General features: G+C 28.1%; 2 protein-coding genes across 3 annotated transcripts; both read left to right on the top strand.

Annotated features, from left to right (window-relative positions):
* Positions 1–1,105: 1,105 nt before the first annotated feature.
* On the top strand, positions 1,106–8,830 carry LOC114187610 (protein BONZAI 3-like). Its single transcript, XM_028075901.2, has 16 exons — positions 1,106–1,410; positions 3,649–3,696; positions 4,074–4,222; positions 4,337–4,385; positions 5,072–5,128; positions 5,985–6,164; positions 6,286–6,420; positions 6,535–6,596; positions 6,815–6,911; positions 6,999–7,113; positions 7,198–7,274; positions 7,431–7,568; positions 7,712–7,879; positions 7,965–8,078; positions 8,197–8,293; positions 8,449–8,830. Exons 1-16 carry the CDS (start codon positions 1,273–1,275, stop codon positions 8,583–8,585), a joined length of 1,761 nt encoding a protein of 586 aa, XP_027931702.2. The 5' UTR covers positions 1,106–1,272; the 3' UTR covers positions 8,586–8,830.
* Positions 8,831–11,504: 2,674 nt separating this feature from the next.
* On the top strand, positions 11,505–20,257 carry LOC114187583 (protein BONZAI 3-like). Of its 2 annotated transcripts, XM_028075862.2 has the most exons (16): positions 11,513–11,825; positions 15,326–15,373; positions 15,824–15,972; positions 16,059–16,107; positions 16,907–16,963; positions 17,421–17,600; positions 17,722–17,856; positions 18,079–18,140; positions 18,249–18,345; positions 18,435–18,549; positions 18,637–18,713; positions 18,941–19,078; positions 19,192–19,359; positions 19,432–19,545; positions 19,636–19,732; positions 19,817–20,257. In XM_028075862.2, the coding sequence occupies exons 1-16, from the start codon at positions 11,679–11,681 to the stop codon at positions 19,933–19,935; spliced, it is 1,752 nt and encodes a 583-aa protein (XP_027931663.2). In that variant the 5' UTR covers positions 11,513–11,678; the 3' UTR covers positions 19,936–20,257. The 2 variants fall into 2 exon arrangements, 1 of the variants encoding a protein (XP_027931663.2); XR_003605283.2 differs by lacking the exon at positions 19,817–20,257 and having other exon boundaries at positions 11,505–11,825; positions 19,192–19,334.
* Positions 20,258–20,954: the final 697 nt, after the last annotated feature.

The raw sequence follows: 20,954 nt of genomic DNA, 5'->3' as shown, positions 1-20,954 counted from the left end.
GTTCTTTTGAGATATCTATATATTCTAATTAAATTATTTTCTAAATAAGTTCATGTATCATAGTTGATTTTATATAAAGAAAATAAGAAAAAGAATTCTAATTAAATCATTTTAAAAAATGTATTTTTTTATGAAAAATTGAAATTTCATATTAAAATGAAATAATAAAATTAAGTAATATATAAAAAACATATTTAGAAATTTATTATCTAAAAAATATTATGTAACTGATGATGTCATAATATATTTTGATGGATTGACTACTATAGTCAATTTTTTCTTATGTCTCTTAATAACTCATAAGTACAGCTATTCATTTTGAAAAAATAAGTGAGTGAGCGAAGTATTCCTAAATATTTTAAACAATTTTATAATATATAAATAAATATAAATTTTATTTTATAATATTATTTTTTGAAATTGACTTAGATTTAAAATTCATTTTCTTTCAAAATCATGTAATAAATAATGACTTACCTACTAACAACGAAAATATAAGAGATATTAAAAAATTAAAGTGTAGCACACATTTATATTTTTAAAAGTAATGAAATATCAAAAAGATATGATATACATATAGGAGAATGATATTTTGACTACTAAATTTTGACAACTTTATCTTATAACATAAGGTGACAACCTCTAAGTGATTTTAAAAGAATATTAAGAATAAGAAAATAAAAAAGTACAAAACTACTTAGAAACTAACACTTATTATTATAAGATAAAATTGTCAAAATTTAATAGTCAAAAAATTATTTTCCATACATTTAATAGTCTGAACAATAATTTATATAACATATACTTTTACATCTAACTATCGTTAGCATTATTATAATATATAAATCATGTTCTTTAAGAAATACAAATAAGAGAACCTGTATCTTATTGCAAGGAAATCCACAGGAAAATGAGTAAAGTTGAACTTTCGAAAATGTTTTGACTGCTGAAGGAATTTCCATGAAGAGATAGGGAATCAGAAGACGCGTAGTTTTTCGCTATAAAAACAAAGGTACGAAAGCAGTACAGAAAGTTGGCTAGTGTTTCGGTATAGCGATTTTTGCAGCAGACGTCGTTATTATTATTATTATTATTATTATTATTATTATTATTATTATTATTATTATTATTATTATTATTATTTTGCTGATAAATAAATAATAATAAATAGTAATTATAAAATCAGAAAAAAACCCTAATCCCTTTCACACTGTTTCATTGCCATTTTGGAAATTAGAAATTCGCAGAGAGGGAGAGAGAGAGGAAGAGAGAATGGGAGCGTGTTTTTCTGATATGGAAGGAGGGAAACAAGGTGTGGGAGGGTTAGGTGAAGCCGCCAATGCGCAAAACGACGCCGTGGATTTCTTTTACAGGTCTCAAGGGTTTCATCAAATGTTCACACAAGTTGAGGTACCCATTTTTTGTTCACCATTTTCTATCAGTTCCTAACATCACTATCATCGCAAATTACTTGCACCTCGTTACTATCGCCATCGTTTTCTTTTTTATTTTGTTGACTTGACTGGGTATACTTAGATATGATGATTTGTTCAATTTGTCTTCTAAAAGAAATTCAAGAAGATGTTGAGATGAACTTCTCTTCTTGTTCCATTCTTTTACTATATTTAGTTATCATCGTGCTTTAAGCCTTGTTAAGGAGATCAATTTTTTCTTATTATATATATTGTCAAACCAAACGTGGAAGAGAGGGAAAAGGCACAGAAAAGACTTTAACATAAACAAAGGGGGTGATAGTTTCAACGCAAGAAATTGACTCTTTTGCTTAGTAAAAAGAAAAACCAATTACACGATATATATATATATATATATATATATATATATATATATATATATATATATATATATATATATATATATATATATATATATATATAAACATATAAAATAATATATAAAGGGATTTCTCTTTTTATTTATTTTTCATTTTTTAATTTTATCTTTAATTATTATTTTAAAAATTAATTATTTTATAATTAATTTATCTTTAACATTTCTTTTAAATTTTTTTTTGTTTTGACCATTATTCTAAAAATTTATTTTTAACAATTATTTTATTTAACAACTATTTTAAAATTTATTATATATATTTAACAACTATTGATCTTATAAAAATTAGAAAATACAGACACACAAATACGACCCCGCCTGTATATTCGTAGTATATATATATATATATATATATATATATATATATATATATATATATTTTAAATAGTTAAATCAAACCGTTAAGTTAATAACAATTTAATTTAGTTATTATGTATTATGTTTAAATTTCTCAATACTAGATGGCAAAAATTTTGTGAAAATTTTTTTTTATATTTTTCTAAATTTAAAAGTATTTGGGGTTTTTTATTTTAATAATCTATTGTTTATATGTTTAAAATTAAAAAAAACTGCTGTATTTAGATTGCTTGCCACTGCAATAATTGTTATTCTGTCTTAATATGTATTTTTAACTGATATGAGAGATGATTTTCTTATTTTATTTCATACCTCGTTGTATTAGTATAATATATATTTTTTATTTTTGAGGAGCTAAATTAGATAGTAGCATATTAAAATAATCCACTTTCTTCTTGTGATTATATTAATTTGACCTTTAGTATTACTATTGTCATCAATATTTATATAACTCAACTTAATTTTGTATTTTAGTATTACATTTTTATTTCATCCTATTATATATGTTGATCCACAATCAATCCTTAATTTTAATATTATATAACTCAACTTATTTTTGTACTTATCTAAATATCAAAATAAGTGATATTGATACATGATCTATTTGCTTGTGATAATCTTCTCTCTTTCTTTTTTTTTTCTAAAAGGTGATTGTTATATAAACAAAAGTTATTATGCGTTTGTCTTTCTGCTTTTTTTTTAATTAATTTATTTCTACCAGTTCTTGTTTTTTTCTTTTTTATGAGAAGGAACTATAAAATTACTTACAGAAAAATAAAATAATATTTTTCTTCTTTTACCTTTCTAAGTTTACCCAATGCTTAAGATCATATCAAATAATTATTTTATCAAGAACTTTAAAAAAAAAAATTAAACAAACGTACCCATGTACATGTTGACATATCAACATGTGTGATATTTTTACACTCTTTTAATATTTTAAAATAATATTACTTAATTATTTAAAAGTGAATATTAATTGAGAACTAAAAATCAGTGATTAATTTTCTTACAAGAAATTAAAAAGATCATTTCATAAGGGAGAAATATAATATTTTTTTTTTCAAATTTTAGATAGATGAAACAAATAGTTACCAAAATAAAACATTATTCATTTTACAAATATGAAAGACGGTTATATTTTTTCTATGAATATGCAAATTGAGTTTTTATCCTGCAGTGTTTGGTGTGGTTACTATTATTTAGTTTACAATTAAAAAAATTATTTGCCAGTAAGAGACTCATGCTATTTAGATAAATTTAAATAAATTTAAACATATCATTAACAATATTTAGGTATTTTATGAGCGCCTGTTTGTTTTTCAATTTATTTCTGTTCACTTCTTTTTTTTGTTCATTTTCAATGTACTATTTTGTTATATATTGTTTGAAGCTGGACAAGGTTGACAAATACTTATGGTCATATAATATTTTTTGCTGCAGTTATCTCTTTCAGCATCCAGCTTGGTTGATCGCGACATTGCATCAAAGGTATATTTTGTTTTATATAAGAGTGCAAATTATATACATAGATTCTAGATAGTTCTCATTTTCTTTAATTTCTTCGATGTTCTACTTATTTATGTGTGACGGTTGCCATTCTTTTTCGTCGTGAAATACCTTTCTATTGGCCTTAAATAATTTTTCTTATTAGATGTTTGTAGTAATATTTTTCAAAAAGTACATAGCATGTATTATTTTTCAATAGACAGTAGAATCTAGAATGCAAAATTTCATGGACAAACTATTTACAAAACATTTGTTTACTATAAATAAACTTGAAAATATAATAATTCTTTCTTATATATTGTTCAGAATTGGCCTTTGCAAGCATAATTAGTTGGTTTTGTTTTCTTATTTTATTTCAGAGTGATCCTATGGTTGTAGTATTTGCAAAGAAAAGAGATGGTAAATGTGAAGAATTAGGTCGCACTGAAGTAATTATGAATTGTTTGAATCCAGTGTGGATAGAGAAAATTAGTGTTGCATTTCAATTCGAAATTGTGCAACCACTTGAGTAAGCTATCTATCCTTCATATGCGTCTTGCATCTATTCCAAGCAAAATGGTATACTTATAATGTATTGCAATAATAACTTACAACCTTTCTCTCATTTTACTTTTTTTTCCAGATTTCATGTTTATGACATTGATACAAAATATCATGGTGTTCCCACCAAGGTTTGTAACCATAATAACTCTGCCCTCGAAATTTTTATGCTTAATTAACTGGAGCATGAATTATTCCTGCATTTTTTTCTCATTAAGGACCTGACAGTAATACTATATTCGTCTGAGTTAAAAAAAGCAGTTAACTCGTTGCTGCTTTCATAATTTTTCAAAAGAAAAATATTTAGCTATACTTTTAATATTGCATATTTTCAAATTTCTTATAACCAGAGGATAAATCATATAATTATACGACACCTTATTTGTATCCTATTTGAATTTAAATTCACATATATATAAACATTTCTTTAAGTATTTAAAATATTTTATGAAAAGTGCTTAAAGTATATTGATGTGCTATTTTTAGTTTAATTGCTCCAACACACAGTAGTAAGTAACTTCTAAGAAGTTTGTTCTCCTTTTTTTTAATGTGTTTCTAGATGATCTTCAATTAAAAAAAAATCAAATTTTTAATTGCTTAACTAAAATGCATAATGAAAGCGAAGGGGCCAGTTTGTTAAAATGGTATGTGATGTAAAATGAAACCAGACTTGTAAAATTTATATATGTGTTTTTGCATTCTAATAGTACTCCATATTTTTATATTCACTTTCTCTTGCCGAATTACTGAATGGTTATTGACTTATCAAGTTTATAGTTGAAAACTAAGAAAAAAATATAATGTGTTTTTCTTGCAGACACTAAAACTGGGAGATCAAGACTTCCTTGGAATGGCCAGTTGCACTTTATCAGAGGTCAGTCTCATTGTATTCATTTGCAATTTGATGACAAACGTGTGATTTTGGGCTTAACATATATCCATTACGTAATTTTCATTTTTTAATAAACAATAAATTATCCTCACGCCTTCGGTTATGTGGTTATGTTGGGTAATGGGTCTGATAAAGTACAAATCAGTTATGAGTGTATAGAGGTGGAAAAAAAATTGAAGAAATAGAAAAGGAGAAGCTTTGAATAAAAAAGAGACAGAAGGATAAAAAGTTTCACTCATAAATATATGAAATACAAGAACGCTTTTAAACTTACTCATTTTAAGATTACTTATTTTGACATTATTCATAGTAGGTTTTCATGAAACAGCTTAGGAATTTAAGCTAAAAATTCTAAAAATCTCATCTGTCATAAAAACGAAAACATAATTAAGAAAAAAAGATTCATAAATATATCATTTAAGATTCTAGATGAAAGATATTATCTTAATTTTTATATAAATTTATTTACATTGATCTCATTTTTCTTAATGTTTCTTTGAAGAGCCAATCTTTTATATAAATTTATTCACAATTCTTTTACATCAAATCTTCCTAGTCTTCCTTAACATAGTCTTTTATAAAAAGGATAATTGAAATGGTATTTTATAAAAAGGAAAATTGAGAGAGTAAAATAAATCCTATCACAAAGTATTATCACAACTCGTAATTTTAGAGACCAAAAAGATAAAAGAAGCGAAATGTTTGATAACATGGGTGATGGGACAAAAAAAAAACGAAATTTTATGCATGTGTGTAATTACTTTTCCTATTTTTCCTGTTCTACTTGTTAATACTTTGCATTGAGAAATGAGATTTTGGACATCTATGTGTGCCGCAGATTGTGACTAAACCAAGTAGGAGGTTAACATTAAGGCTCCAAAACAAAAGCGGAAATGGTGGTTTAAGAAACCTAGGAGCAATTACGGTTCATGCTGAGGAGACTGTTGCTTCGAGGAGTGTAGTTGAGATGGTCCTGCGTTGTTCTCGCTTGGACAACAAGGATGTTTTCTCCAAAAGTGTATTTATTCTACATCCCATCTACATTCTTATTATTCATGCTCCTTATTACATGAGTGCATATTTATTTGTTTTCTTTGTCAACCATTTGAAAAATCTCTCATTTATGTTTTTCTTTTTAGGATCCTTTTCTAAGAATATCAAGAATGGTTGAAAGTGGAGGTTATATTCCTATATGCAAAACTGAAGTTATCAACGACAATTTAAATCCAAAATGGAGACCAGTTTATCTTGGTGGTCACAAGTTTGGAAGCAAAGTAAGCCTGCCATATTGGGCTTAACATTTGAAGTTATGTTATTATAGCATTCTAATTACTTGTTCACACAACAAGATATTTATCCAGCTTTCAAACTTTTTTACTTCTGTGCAGGAAAATCCATTATTGATAGAGTGTTTTGATTTCAATAGCAGCGGCGATCATGTACTTATTGGGTAATAATGCAACTATTATAAATTGGTTTTTTTTTTTATGTATATCTTTTAAATTTAGTATTCATAATTTTCTTAAATATTTCTATTAATGTTTTGAGGTTTTACATTATCATAAAACCATTAAAGACCGAAATATTACATTAACTTATTTTTGTGGGGCCTTTACTTTTGTAGTTCATGAATGCAAAATATATTGATGTCAAAATTTATTGAATCAGCAAAATGCAGAAGTCGGTAGCGGACCTTGAAAAGTTATATAAAGAGCGTACGGGCGCAAATTTTGTCATATCATCCAAAAGCGACAGAAAAGAGAAGGTGTGTATCGATCCATGCAAAAGAATTACTTATTTTTCACTTCTTCTCCTTTACTCAATCTCACCTTTTACAATTTCTTCCATTTAGGTTCTGAAGGGTCAACTGTTTGTGGATCAGTATTGTGAAAAGGAACGGTTAAGTTTTATCGACTACATATCTAATGGTTTTGAACTGAACTTCATGGTTGCTGTAGATTTCACTGGTAAGGGACAATTGTTCTTCTACTAGCAACGATGATTATAAATTTGATCTCTATAGTTTATTAAGCGCTTCAAGTTTTGTCCAGCTTCAAATGGAAATCCTCAACTTTCAGATTCCTTGCATTACATTGATCCACATGGTCGGTTAAATTCATACCAAAAGGTACAAATAGATCGACCTCGTTTTACAGCTTATTAACATGTATTATGTACAAAATCAGGACAGTGTATTTTTTTTTATGGTATTGAACAACTTCAATAATAGGGCGGCATTATCTGAATCATTGTTTTGCCTAACCAACATTAGTATTGTTTGTAGGCTATAATGGAGGTTGGAGAAGTTATTCAGTTTTATGATTCTGATAAGCGATTTCCTGCTTGGGGTTTTGGAGGGAAGATACCTGGTGGTACCATATCTCACTGTTTTAATCTAAACGGGAGCCCAGGTGGCTCTGAGGTTAGAAATTCTTCCTTTCTCTCTTTTTTTTTTTTTATTTTTAGGAAAAAAGATTGTTATTATTTGCTGTATTTTATGTCCCTGCCACAGCAATTGCATTGTTGGTGTTCTATCAGTTTAACATAGCCTTCCTTTGTGATTAGGTTGCAGGAGTTGAAGGCATAATGAATGCTTATGGCAGTGCTTTGCGCAGTGTCACTCTGTCAGGACCCACTTTATTTGGTCCAGTTATCAACATGGCAGCCCAAATAGCTGGGCAATCTCTCACATCACACAACCACACCATGTATTATGTATTGCTTATCATCACGGTAATAAGATAATATAATGAATTGGTGATGCTGTTTTCTGTTTGATGATAAGGAATAATCAATCAAGTGATTCATCTTCTTACAGGATGGAGTTGTCACTGATCTTCAAGAAACAATAAACGCTCTCGTTAAAGCATCTGATCTTCCCCTATCTATTCTCATAGTTGGAGTTGGAAATGCTGACTTCACAAGCATGGAGGTTTACTACTAAACTAATCCTCGTCCAAGTGTTTTCCTTAGACCCTTTTAATTATTCAGTAGCATGGCAATGCTTTGCTGGTACAGAGAAATGAATAGATACACTTGTTTGTTTGCAGGTGCTGGATGCTGATAATGGGCGTCGATTAGAGAGTTCCACTGGTCGTTTAGCTACACGAGATATAGTACAATTTGTCTCTATGAGGGAAGTACAGAGTAAGTACCAGTTGCTTCTCAATTTGCCTTTTGAGAAGACAATAAACACAATATATCAAACAAATAGTTTACTCCTACAACTTCTCTCGTTCTAGATCTGGTTTATTTTGACTCATTTCATTTAAATGAAGTCTCTTTCATGTGTATTTTAACAGGTGGACAAGTATCTGTTGTGCAAGCTCTTTTGGAAGAACTACCTGAACAATTTTTGTCTTTCATGCGAAGCAGAGACGTCAAGCCTCAGCCACGCGCTTCTAACTTCCCTCAAGCTTCCACATCCACCATGCAATAGATTTTACCATTGCAGACCACCCACAAGCAATTTGTTTTTATTTCCATGGTTGCTCACGAAACCGGTTTAATTTTAATGGCAATAATTCAAATAGGTAAATTAGTTTGAATTTTTTCAAATTTGATTTATTCGTTTTTGTTGAAATTTAATTGTAAATAGAAGCATGAAAAATCTCAGGTATGTCAGTGTAAAGTTTTTTGTTGTTGATGGGAATCGTTAATTCAAAGAAAATGTATCTTGGGTGATTTACTCGTTATTCTTCTTCTGTATTCATTCGACATTTCGTAGATTTTCCGTTGCTGATTAAATTGTCTATATCATACATTTGTATATATACTTACCACGTAACTTATCCTCAACTTATTTTTATCAAATAACTGTATTAGAATAATCATAAAGTTTCTTTTATACTCACACAAAATCTAATATCGTTTTTGTACGGATATTATCTTCGAAAACTATAATATGAATTAAGCCGCTTTTAATTTGTGAGATTTGGATAAATTATTTCAATTTAGTTTTAGTGTGTGTTTACTTTAGTGGATGGCTTTGAAGAAGAGTGAAGTGTATCTTGTCTTTTTAAAGGATTTAAAGTTGAAAATAAGTGAATTTAAAAATAAAATTTATGAGAATTTGTGAAAGATTTGATTGACGTGATAAATTAAAAAAATATTTCAATAGATAGATATATAATTAAAATTACTAAAATTTTCTTCAACAATGTCCAAAACCCGAATCCATAAAATAGGAGTGTGTGGATCGGTTCTAGCATAAGTGTGATTATATCCATTATCAAAAGCTTAAATGGATCGGTTTTGTAGAAGTGGGAATTTGGTCTCTGTACTATACTCTGAGTGGATTGGTTTCAAGGTCATGGGATCAGATCCCTCTTCACTTAACTTTGTTGTGGATTGGTTGCACCTCATTGGAACCCTTTTCCATCAACCACAAGTTGCATGATTTCATTATTTTCTTCTCTGCATCTTCAAACTATCAACCACGTGCATGTATGTTAAGAAATTAGGCTTTATTTGAGAGTAAAATGATATTTACATAACATATTATTTCAAATCAACTCCATGTACGCGGAATTGAAAATCAACCCCTCTTGCAAATCAACTCCATGTACGTGGAATTGAAAATCAACCCCTCTTACATCACTTAAATTAACAGGCATCTCACCTCCTAATCCATCTTTGTCATTCCTCAGAAAGAAACATCCCTTCAAACAAACACAACATTAGTGTTAATGTGGATCAAAGTTTTTTCCGGTAAACCATAAATATATTCTAAATGATTTAAAACATGATTATTTCTTTTTTTTATATTTTGACATAATATATTTTTCAATAATATAGTTATAAACTTTGAATATTTATTAACATCATAAAAGTTTTTTCCGGTAAACCATAAATATATTCTAAATGATTTAAAACATGATTATTTTCTTTTTTTTTTTGTATATTTTGACATAATATATTTTTCAATAATATAGTTATAAACTTTGAATATTTATTAACATCATAATATATTTTTTCCTATTTTTCAAAAATTAAAACACAAAAAATGCGCATAATTTTGTATATGACTACATATTATACGTGTTTTTTTAATTAGTGATTCTATCACTTGACTGGTACACGTAGCACTTCATTCCTTCAATTTTCTAATTTTGTAATTGAATATATTAGCTTTTTATTTTTTTTACACATTCTAAATTTATATATTGATTCCACTATTAAATAATAAGCTCACATTGATATAAAAAAATGTAGAATATTATATGATAACAATATACATTATTTTCTAAAGAAATTCTTCCATCCATAATAAACATATTATTTTTAAATAAATTGTTCCATCGCTATAGCTGTTGATTCCCAATATATATATATATATATATATATATATATATATATATATATTGAATTATTATGATGAACAAAGTCATGATTCAGACATGTATGCCCGTTTGAAGGGGTGTGTACAAAGCTTTCACTTCGATTTCGGGCACTATTTCTCAGGTGCAATTATTTTTCAGCAGTTACACGTCACACAAGAGAGTTCAAGACTTTCTAAAATAAGATATTTAAAAAGAAATATGTAAAATTAAAAGTGTAGTTCGTATTTTGTTAATTGAAAAACTTTTACAAGAACAATAAACAAAAAATTAAAATATTTTTACCTGACGAAAGCATATAAAAAAAATACAAATATTCACTACATAAAACTAGCGTCAGGCGCGGCGCGATAGCTTATCGCGCCTGTGTATATGTAATTTTTAAAGTGCGTGATATTATATTAGTAAGTGATAATATTATAATGTTATGAAGTTAATATATATTTTAAAATTATATTTATTAAAAATAAAGTAAAATATATCAGAACAGATAAAAGAATAACTATTGATAGATAAAGAAGAAACAAAGAAGCAGAGACATCTGATTTTATAAAAAATTTGTAAAAGTAACGGTCAATTTTTTTAAATTTAATAAATTGGTATATTTAAAGGGTAAAATCGGTATTTTGAAAAGTGGACACAAAAAGAGGAATTCCCTTTATATATTGTTATAGATAAACAAGTGAAAATATTATTAAATATATATAGTAGATTTAAAATTAAACACTGGAGGAATCTATCCGAGTCTATGCTTATACATGGAAAACACACCAGAAATGAGTAAGAATGACTTTTCTTCTTTCATAGAAAAATAAATTAAATTAGGTTTTACATCAATGAATGACCCTTGCTTCTTCTGCAAGTTCTTTAAATGCTTGTTAACATAAAATATCAATTATCACTCTTATTACACGTTTTCTCTCTAACATGTCTCCCTTGAAGTGAAAGTTCACCGAAACGGATTAGAATACGAATGGAACGACGCGTTTCTGTCACAAGCTATAAAAGGTAACGAACGCGCTGCTCTCTCTGTGAAGCTCAAACATAGCCATGTTTGGACAAAGCGTTATTATTATTTATTATTGTTAACACGAATAAACAAATAACCACTATAAAATCACAGAAACCCTAATCCATTCACTCACTGTTTCATTAGAGTAGAAAAATTAGAAACCGTTTTGCAGAGAGAAAAGATGGGAGGGTGTTTTTCGGATATGAAAGGAGGGAAGCAAGCGGTGGGAGGGATACGTGAAGCAGCCACCGGCGTTGAACCGCAAAACGACGCCGTTGATTTCTTTTACAAGACTCAAGGCTTTCAGCAGTTGTTCACGCGAGTTGAGGTATTTCTTCTCAACTTCTTTTCTATCGTTCAATCTATTCACTCTCACTGCAATTTTTTTTCAGTTCTTTCGCATACTGTTATGATCTGTTCCCATTCACGGTTCACCTTGTTTTCCGAAAAGTAGAGAAATTAAGGATAATTTTTTTCTTAATTTTTGTTAATTATTAGTTATATTATACTTGTTGTATGCTTCACGCTTTTGCCTGCGAACAAGTTAGCTCCAGTTTTACTGTATATATATCATCCAGTCAAACCAAACGGATTGAACCGGAAAACAGTGACAAGATTCATAGTAAAACAAAGGGATAAAGGAGAGAAAATTTTAAAAAGAAAGATAATAAATAAATAAATACTATTTATTAAAATGGGAGAAAATAAATATATCGATCATCTTAAAATTTAACATAACCAAACATGAAAATAAAAGTAAGTAAAAATATTATCAGTATAATAAATTTATCCCATTTTTAATTATATATAAATTTAATTATAATTTTGGTCAATAAAAAAATATACATACTAATAATATTTAGGAAAAAAATTAATAATACTTTATATTATATATATATATATATATATATATATGAAAATATATCAAATTACAATAATATAACATCTATTAAATGTTACAATGTAAAGTATGTATTTCATTATTTTTTCTTCAAAAACTAACCGTTAAATTCAAAATATTATATTAATATAAAATTATTTGGTATGTAGTATATAAATAAAAATCCATTAAATATATATATTATTACCATGTGAATTATTTAATCATGTAGGTTATATATAATCATCGTATACAATTATAATTGAATAATTTAAATGATAAAATTTACTATATATATATATATTTCTCAATTTTATTTTTCATTTTTAACATAAGATTTTTAACTATGATGTTTTATATAAGCTATGTTAAACATCTTGCTTAACCTGTATATATCAACACCCTTTATAAGCAAAGAAGGTCTCTAGTTTTCAGTTAATTAAGGTTTCATGTTATAAAAATGTATACTGACTAATAAAAATATTAGACTATTTTTGTAAGTTAAATTAATATATGAATCAAAATGAGTAAACAATTTTTTATCGATCATCAAGTGAAAATAATTTTTTCTTTACTCAAGCCAACAATATTATATCTGGAGTAATTGATTCATTGACTTTTGGAAAAGTATTTTCTTTACTCAAGCCAACAATATCATATCTGGATTAATTGGATTCATTGACACATGTAAAAGTAATCGTGCTTTCATTATTTTTAGACTTTTGAATTATTGCTACGGTCTATATTTTGCCACTTGTTTTACTATATTTAGTTCAAGTTTATATTTTGTCACTAATTATGATTACTTGATTTTTGTTTTTTATTTTATTTTTTTAGATTTCGGTATCTACCATTAAGTTTATCATCTTACTGCTTTCATATCACTTTTCATGTATATATATATATATATATATATATGATAAAAATTATTATAAAATATTATAAAATATTTATCAATATGATATAAAAATTTATTTCATATAAGAGTTTTTACATCTTTAAAATATTATATCATAATATCTCATTATATAATAATCGATTGTAATATATAATAAAATTAATAATAAATTATTACATCATACGATATTATTTATAATTATCTGAAAGAAATTTTATAATATTATATTTATATAAAAAATTATATAACTATATAGATTAAAAGTAAAAATAACTTATTTTGATGGTAAAATGCAGAAAGTAACATTTAAAAACATTAAAACATGAGTAACAATTTTATGTGAGCCGATTTAACAATGTTTTTAGGCGTCAAAAATCACGTGATTTTAGTTCATTTTTTTGTTTTGAATTTTTTTCTTCAAAATGTCAATGAATCCGCATCATATTTGACTAAGTTGACATGTTTTTAAAGTTTGAATGATACTTTAAAATAACTTTGTATATATAATTTAATCTGTATAGCAGATAAGTTTTTTAATGGTTGAAGTATACATAATTATATTAATAATTAAATCAAAAACATTTTTCAAAACAAATGACGAAATATGGACAACGAGATTAATGCAACGGTCTTAAACAAGAGAAAAAAAAATTTAGAGGAATGTATGTATATATGTGTGGATTTTAGGGTCTAGAGGGTAGGAGGAAAATGAAGGTTTTATTTAGTTGGAAGGAAATAAGACGGGGAGAGTGGAAATATCAGTGATGGAAATAAAGAAACAATATGTTAAATGCTATTTGTATTTTTCACTTTATTTTTTTTAGTTATCGTTTTTTTTCTTAAACAAAACTTTTAATTTTCACTTCATATTTTACATACTTTTATTTTTCATCATTTAATTTTTCATCATTTATTTTCATTCTACCTATGAATTCAAGAAACAATGATAAAAAATTTAATTTGGTTTTCTATATCTTTCATGAAGATCTTTAAACGAGATGAAGAATGATTATGGTCCTTATAAGTTTGAAATTACATTGAAAAATATTCAAATCGAAGTAATTTATATTTTTTGCCTCTTGTAGTATATTTGCTTAGATTATTATAATTTAGAATTCCAACTGAAATTCAAAAATTGGAGCAGTTATTGGATTTAAAATTTCAAATATTTATTAAAAATTATTCAAATTTTATATATTTTAGTTTGTATCCAAAAAATTTATTGTCTCGAAATTGAGTTTAAGATGATATTGTTCTCTGTTATTAGATGTGTCGGACATTATCAAAATTATGACATTTACTACCGTACATTTTTTACATCAGGTTGTAGTCATATGTTAGATTAGTGATGTAAATGACTCATTTTACACTAGTGGGTTATATAAGTTCGCTCATGATATTTTTGGTACAAAATCTCTTCTGAAACAACATAAAATGAATTGAAAGTCTTATAAAAATGAGAAAAAAAAAAAATATACAAGAAGAAAAGAATAACAAATATGGGTTTATTTATGACTCGACTTCCTTAGTACAAAATCTCCTCCTGATATCTATTCATGAAAAAAAAAATCCTTGAGAAAATGTACACCAATGTGAAAGTGGCTCAAATGTAGTCTCACGATGAATATAAACAAAAATAGAAGAAGAATATTTAAGAAGAAAGTTTCCTCAAATTCATTACCATGTTGAGTTGAAATTGATGTTATTCATTTGAAATTATTTATATTTCAGTAACGATGAATTTCCTCCAAAGAAACCAACACATTTCATGGGGTCAGAATTTAGTTTTGTTTAAGAGGTTGTTAAACATAAGCTCTAGACCAATTAACCATCTTGACACCTCTGACTAAACCCGTCCACCAAAATGAATAATGTTCTTTTATAATTTTTTTTCTTAGATGATAAAGCATGTTTAATTATTTTACGATTGTTTGTTCTCTAATTTATTTGCAGTTCTTTTTCTTTTGGTTCTTTAAATATGCTGTTAGTTATTATTGTTGGAACACTGGACAAATGTTTATAGTCTCACTGTAATATTAATTTTCTGCAGTTATCTCTTTCAGCTTCCAACTTACTTGATCGGGACATTACCTCAAAGGTATATTTTCTTTTAGATAACGGTGCAAAATGGACTATAAAAATTTGTCGATGTTTCATGCTTATTTATGTGTGGCTTGGTTTTCTTTTTCTTTGTGAAATACTTTTCCATTTGCCTTAATCTATATCATTGCTGCTTGTTATGCTATGCAAATCGATAACAGTTCTGAACAATCAAATTACGCTAATCATGCCATGATTTGAAATTATTTTGTTTACAAACTAGAATGTAAAATATTGTTCGTCGTGTCTTTGTTCCTCCTCAAATTCCTGTTAATGTCTTGATTAACGACTTTATTTACAAAATATATATATATATATATATTATATATATATAAACTTAAAAATATTTGTCGGTGGCAGCCTAGGTGTGAATACCAAGTAACTTGTACATTGTTCAAAATAGGCCTTTTTGAGTATAATTTAGCGTTTTTTTTATTTTTTATTTCAGAGTGATCCCATGGTTGTGGTATTTGCAAAGAAAAGAGATGGTCAATTGGAAGAACTAGGTCGCACTGAAGTAATTATGAATTGTTTGAATCCAGAGTGGATAGAGAAAATCAGTGTTGCATTTCAATTCGAAATTGTGCAACCACTTGAGTAAGCTATTCTTCATATCTGTCTTTGCACCAACAATGTATTGCAATGATGACTTATAATTCCTTTTCATTGTATTTTTCTTCCAGATTTCATGTGTATGATATCGACACAAAATATCATGGCGTTCCTGCTAAGGTTTGTAAACATAATTACTCTGCCCTCTTAAATTAAACCCCTTTATAATTAGTTATGAATAGGCAAGTTAACGTATAATTGGCCACAGACAAGGACTAAGTTGAATATACAACTAAAAGCCTTCGAAGTTATTTTTTAAATTTTGTATGTTATAATTTGTAAATTGTAAATCTATCAATTACTATTCAGTGTTTTACAAAATGAAAATTTTAGAATGTAAATTGCAAAAAGCCAACTACTTTCATTGGGGATAACACACCATTTTTCGTGACCAGGAATTTAAACATTTATAAGTGTTTTAGAGGATTTACAAAAATTATCTGTGATATGCCTGTAGGTTGTTTTTAATTTGTTTCATTAGGCTCTCTTTTAAAGAGGTCACTAAAACAGTTTAGTACCTTGTAAGAAAATAATTTTATCTTATTTATTTTCAATTATATAATAATTTAGACAAATACTTATATATGAATAAATATTAAATAAGTTATTTAGCTAAAAGGAGTACCAGCGTTGGTTAAATTTGAACATTCGACCTGTTCATCTCCTTTCTACTTTATATAAACTTTAAGTCATGGTAGAATCCTATATTAAAATGCATGAGAGGGGAAGGGGATGTCAACTTATTAATGTGGTGTGAAGTAAAATGAAGTTAGACATAGAATGTACAGATACAAGCTTTATGCATTCCAAATTTATGTTCTTACTTTCTCTAGCCTAACTAGTGAATTGTTATGACTTATGACTTACGAAGTTTATATGTGAAAACCAAGAGAAAGTTTCGTTTGTTGTTCTGTTGCAGACACTAAAATTGCGAGATCAAGAATTTCTTGGAATGGCCAATTGCACATTATCAGAGGTCAGCACCATTCTTTTCATTTGAAATCGTTAAGGACAAACATGCTTCTTTTGGCGGCATAATATATTATTAAATTCTCATTTTTTTGTAAACAAGTTCACGCTTTATACGGGGAGATTTTTATAAACTGTGAATTCTGATAAAATTATACATTTCATTTCATAGTTTATTTAGTTGGAAAAAAAAATAGAGATGTAAAGAAAATTTTAAAATAAGAGGCAAAACATAATATGTTTTTTTTATATTTTATTTAAGAAGTGTCAGTTTTGAATATAAATCCTTTCAGTTAAATTAACTAGTTATGTTTCCAAACAAAATTTAGTAGAGTGTTTTACTAAAAGGAAAAATGAAATAATTACATGCCACCCGTGTAAGCAACTTAACAGTTAATACTGTTGCATTGAGAAATGAGATTGTGTACACTGACGCTGGTGTAAACTGTGTTTGTGCGAGGCAGATTGTGACTAAACAAAGTAGGAGGTTAACATTAAGGCTCCAAAACAAAAGCGGGAATGGTGGTTTAAGAAACCTAGGAGCAATTACGGTTCATGCTGAGGAGACTGTTGCTTCGAGGAGTGTAGTTGAGATGGTCCTTCGTTGTTCTCGCTTGGACAACAAGGATGTTTTTTCCAAAAGTGTACTTATTCTACATCCCATCTACATTTTTATTATTCATGTTCTCTTATTTAATTGAGTGGATATTTATTTGTTTTGTTTGTTTAGCATTTGATAATCTCTCATATATGTTTTTCTTGTAGGACCCTTTTCTAAGAATATCAAGAATGGTCGAGAGTGGTGGTTATATTCCTATCTGCAAGACTGAAGTTATCAACGACAATTTAAATCCAAAATGGAGACCAATTTGTCTTGGTGGTCACAAGTTTGGAAGTAAAGTAAGCCTGCCATATTTGGGCTTAACATTTGATGTTACAAATCATTGATTTTGGGTATGGGATAAGTTTTCTTTAAATGTTGTATAAGGGGAAAAATATAGAGAAAAAAGAAAAAAAAATCGTTATTAATTAAATTACAGATAAACAAATTTATAAACACTCTTTTATACTCTAAATATTATTTTTAACTTTCTTTCTCACGTTAAAATTTAACTCGTGCAGGATAATCCATTATTGATAGAGTGTTTCGATTTCAATAGCAGTGGCGATCATGTGCTTATTGGGTACTATTGTGTATATTATAGTACATTTTTTATATTTTTGTTGTGCCTATTTTTTTTTCTAGGGTCATGGATGCAAAATATATTGATATCAAAACTTAATGCAACCAGTAAAATGCAGAAGTCAGTAACAGAACTGGAAAAGTTATACAGGGAGAAAACAGGCGCAAATTTTGTCATTCCATCCACACGAGACAGGCAAGAGAAGGTGTTTACTGATCCATGCAATAAAATTATGTTTTTTTTTTTCTCTACTCCTTTTGCTTAACTTCAATTTTTACAATTTGTTCAACATAGGTTCTAAAAGGTCAACTATTTGTGGATCAATATTGTGAAAAAGAACAGTTCAGTTTTATTGATTACGTATCTAATGGTTTTGAACTGAACTTCATGGTTGCTGTAGATTTCACTGGTAAGTAACAATTGTTCTTCTATTCTAGCAACGGATGATTGTGAATTTCATAATTGTATTTTGCTGAGTCCCTCAAAATTTGTCCAGCTTCAAATGGAAATCCTCAACATTCAGATTCTTTGCATTACATTGATGCATATGGTCGGTTAAATCCATACCAAAAGGTAAGCTTGATCTCTTCTACTTTCCAATGAATGATTCTGAACTTTTCAATCATTTACTTGTGAAATCGATCACACTCAAGGTTTTACAGCTTGTGATAATATATTCTGAACAAAATCAAGACAGTGTATGTTTTTACTTCCTTGTATATGGTATTGACGAACTTCAATAAAGGGGTAGCATGACCTGAATTATTGATTTGACTAATCGACATAGAATTTGTTTGTAGGCTATAATGGAGGTTGGAGAGGTCATTCAGGTTTATGATTCTGATAGGCGGTTTCCTGCTTGGGGCTTTGGAGGGAAGATGCCGGGTGGTACCGTATCCCATTGTTTTAATCTAAATGGCAACCCAGGTGGCTCGGAGGTCAGAAATTGTTTTTTATTATTTGCAGTATTTATTTTATCCCGAAGATAGCAATTGTCTAAATGGTGTTCAATCAATTTAACATATAACAGTTAGTTTTCCTGTGAGTTTAGGTTGTAGGAGTCGAAGGCGTAATGGATGCTTATGCCAATGCTTTACGCAGTATCACTCTTTCAGGACCCACTTTATTTGGCCCAGTTATCAACATGGCAGCTCAAATGGCTGCGCAGTCCCTTTCATCACAGTACAACACCAAGTATTACGTATTGCTTATTATAACAGTAAGATGATGATAATGAATTGATAACTATGTTTTGTTATGAATAACTAATTAAGTGTTGATCTTCTTGTAGGATGGAGTTGTTACGGATCTGCAAGAAACAACGGACGCTCTAGTTAAAGCATCTGACCTTCCCTTATCGGTTCTCATAGTTGGAGTTGGAAATGCTGATTTCACAAGCATGGAGGTTCACTCTTCGCCCTTGGCCATTAAATATTTACTACAACAAAACAATGTTTTATTGTTAGATATAATATATTTAGTTGTTGGGTTTCAGGTACTGGATGCTGATAATGGACGTGGGTTAGTGAGTTCAACGGGTCGTGTAGCTACACGAGATATAGTGCAATTTGTCCCCATGAGAGAAGTTGAGAGTAAGTAGCAGTTGCTTCTGAACCTTTTTGGTTTCTCTTTTAAGTAATGATATGTAAAACTGAAAACTTATGAGCTTTTGGCAGGTGGGCAGATATCAGTGGTGCAAGCTCTTCTGGAAGAGCTACCTGATCAATTTTTGTCTTTTATGCAAAGCAGGGATATCAAGCCTCAGCCACAGGTATCGACTTCCGCCATGCTATAGAATTTTGAAGAAAATGGTATCTTAGTATCAATAATAAAATATATCCTCCAACCTTATGGCATCACTTTCATACTGTAATGAGAATCTCGGCCAGATTCCCTCTCTACCTTCTATTGCGGACGGTTCTGCTTTCAGAGGCTTACACCCATTTTTATTGATGCCTATGATAGTACAAAAATTAAAATTAGGATCTATTTTATTGTAGGACAATCATACTATAGTATATATTTTTATACTCTCACAATTTACTTCCTCATGTCATTTGGTGAATCATTAATTAATGTATCAGTATTTTTTTCTTAAATAAATGACTCATTCTACATGTCAGGAAATAAAGAATGAAAATAAAAAAATGGGAGTCATAGAATAATTTTCCAGTATATGTTTTAAATCCACTAATATTAGAAATTGTTTATCATCACTGTAACTTCTTTAATGAGTTAAAACTAATAGGGATATGAAAGATAATAATATGTACAATAAATAATTACCAAGGAAGACGATCTGATAGCATAACTGGAACCTTTTCCATAGAAAAGAAAAAATGAAGCGGATCATAAGCAGAAATGAACTGAAGAACAACACATTATGAGAATTTTGGACTGTAGACGAGAATAGAAATATCCTAAACTGAGAGATATTATTGTTGACATACTTCAAATGATTAAGATTATAGTAATTGGCCATCTTCAAAACAGCCTCAGAAAGGAGTGCTCATTTTTATATGGATCAACCATGGTTACAACATGGGCTTTTATAAGTTCACCCCTTAATATAAACATTATCTTCTAAATGACTTCACTTTTAGTACAAGAATGTTACCCAAATTTGATTCATTTATAAACACGAACCAATTTTGATGAACATATTTTTCTTTCATTTTTACCATGTCACTAACCGTATTTTAAATTAAAATAATTTAATTTCTATTTTTACCCTTAAAATAACCATGATTCTAAATTTAATTATTTTATGAAAAAATAAAACTATTTTGCCATTATATCATTTATAATAACATT

Source organism: Vigna unguiculata, chromosome 6 (genome assembly GCF_037176805.1).
Source record: "Vigna unguiculata cultivar grain cowpea cultivar isolate G323 ecotype 2 chromosome 6, ASM3717680v1, whole genome shotgun sequence".
NCBI classification, from domain to species: domain Eukaryota; kingdom Viridiplantae; phylum Streptophyta; class Magnoliopsida; order Fabales; family Fabaceae; genus Vigna; species Vigna unguiculata.
The sequence above is the reverse complement of the archived record's forward strand: the minus strand, read 5'-3'. Positions and strand labels throughout refer to the sequence as shown.

Excerpts from the sequence above, each read along its gene's own strand:
- LOC114187610 (XM_028075901.2), top strand. The coding sequence starts at position 1,273 with ATGGGAGCGTGTTTTTCTGATATGGAAGGAGGGAAACAAGGTGTGGGA. Across the intron at positions 7,275-7,430 it reads GGTTAAATTCATACCAAAAG|GCTATAATGGAGGTTGGAGA; the intron begins GTACAAATAGAT and ends TATTGTTTGTAG. Across the intron at positions 8,079-8,196 it reads CTGACTTCACAAGCATGGAG|GTGCTGGATGCTGATAATGG; the intron begins GTTTACTACTAA and ends GTTTGTTTGCAG.
- LOC114187583 (XM_028075862.2), top strand. The coding sequence starts at position 11,679 with ATGGGAGGGTGTTTTTCGGATATGAAAGGAGGGAAGCAAGCGGTGGGA. Across the intron at positions 18,550-18,636 it reads GGTTGCTGTAGATTTCACTG|CTTCAAATGGAAATCCTCAA; the intron begins GTAAGTAACAAT and ends AAATTTGTCCAG. Across the intron at positions 19,079-19,191 it reads GCAACCCAGGTGGCTCGGAG|GTTGTAGGAGTCGAAGGCGT; the intron begins GTCAGAAATTGT and ends CTGTGAGTTTAG.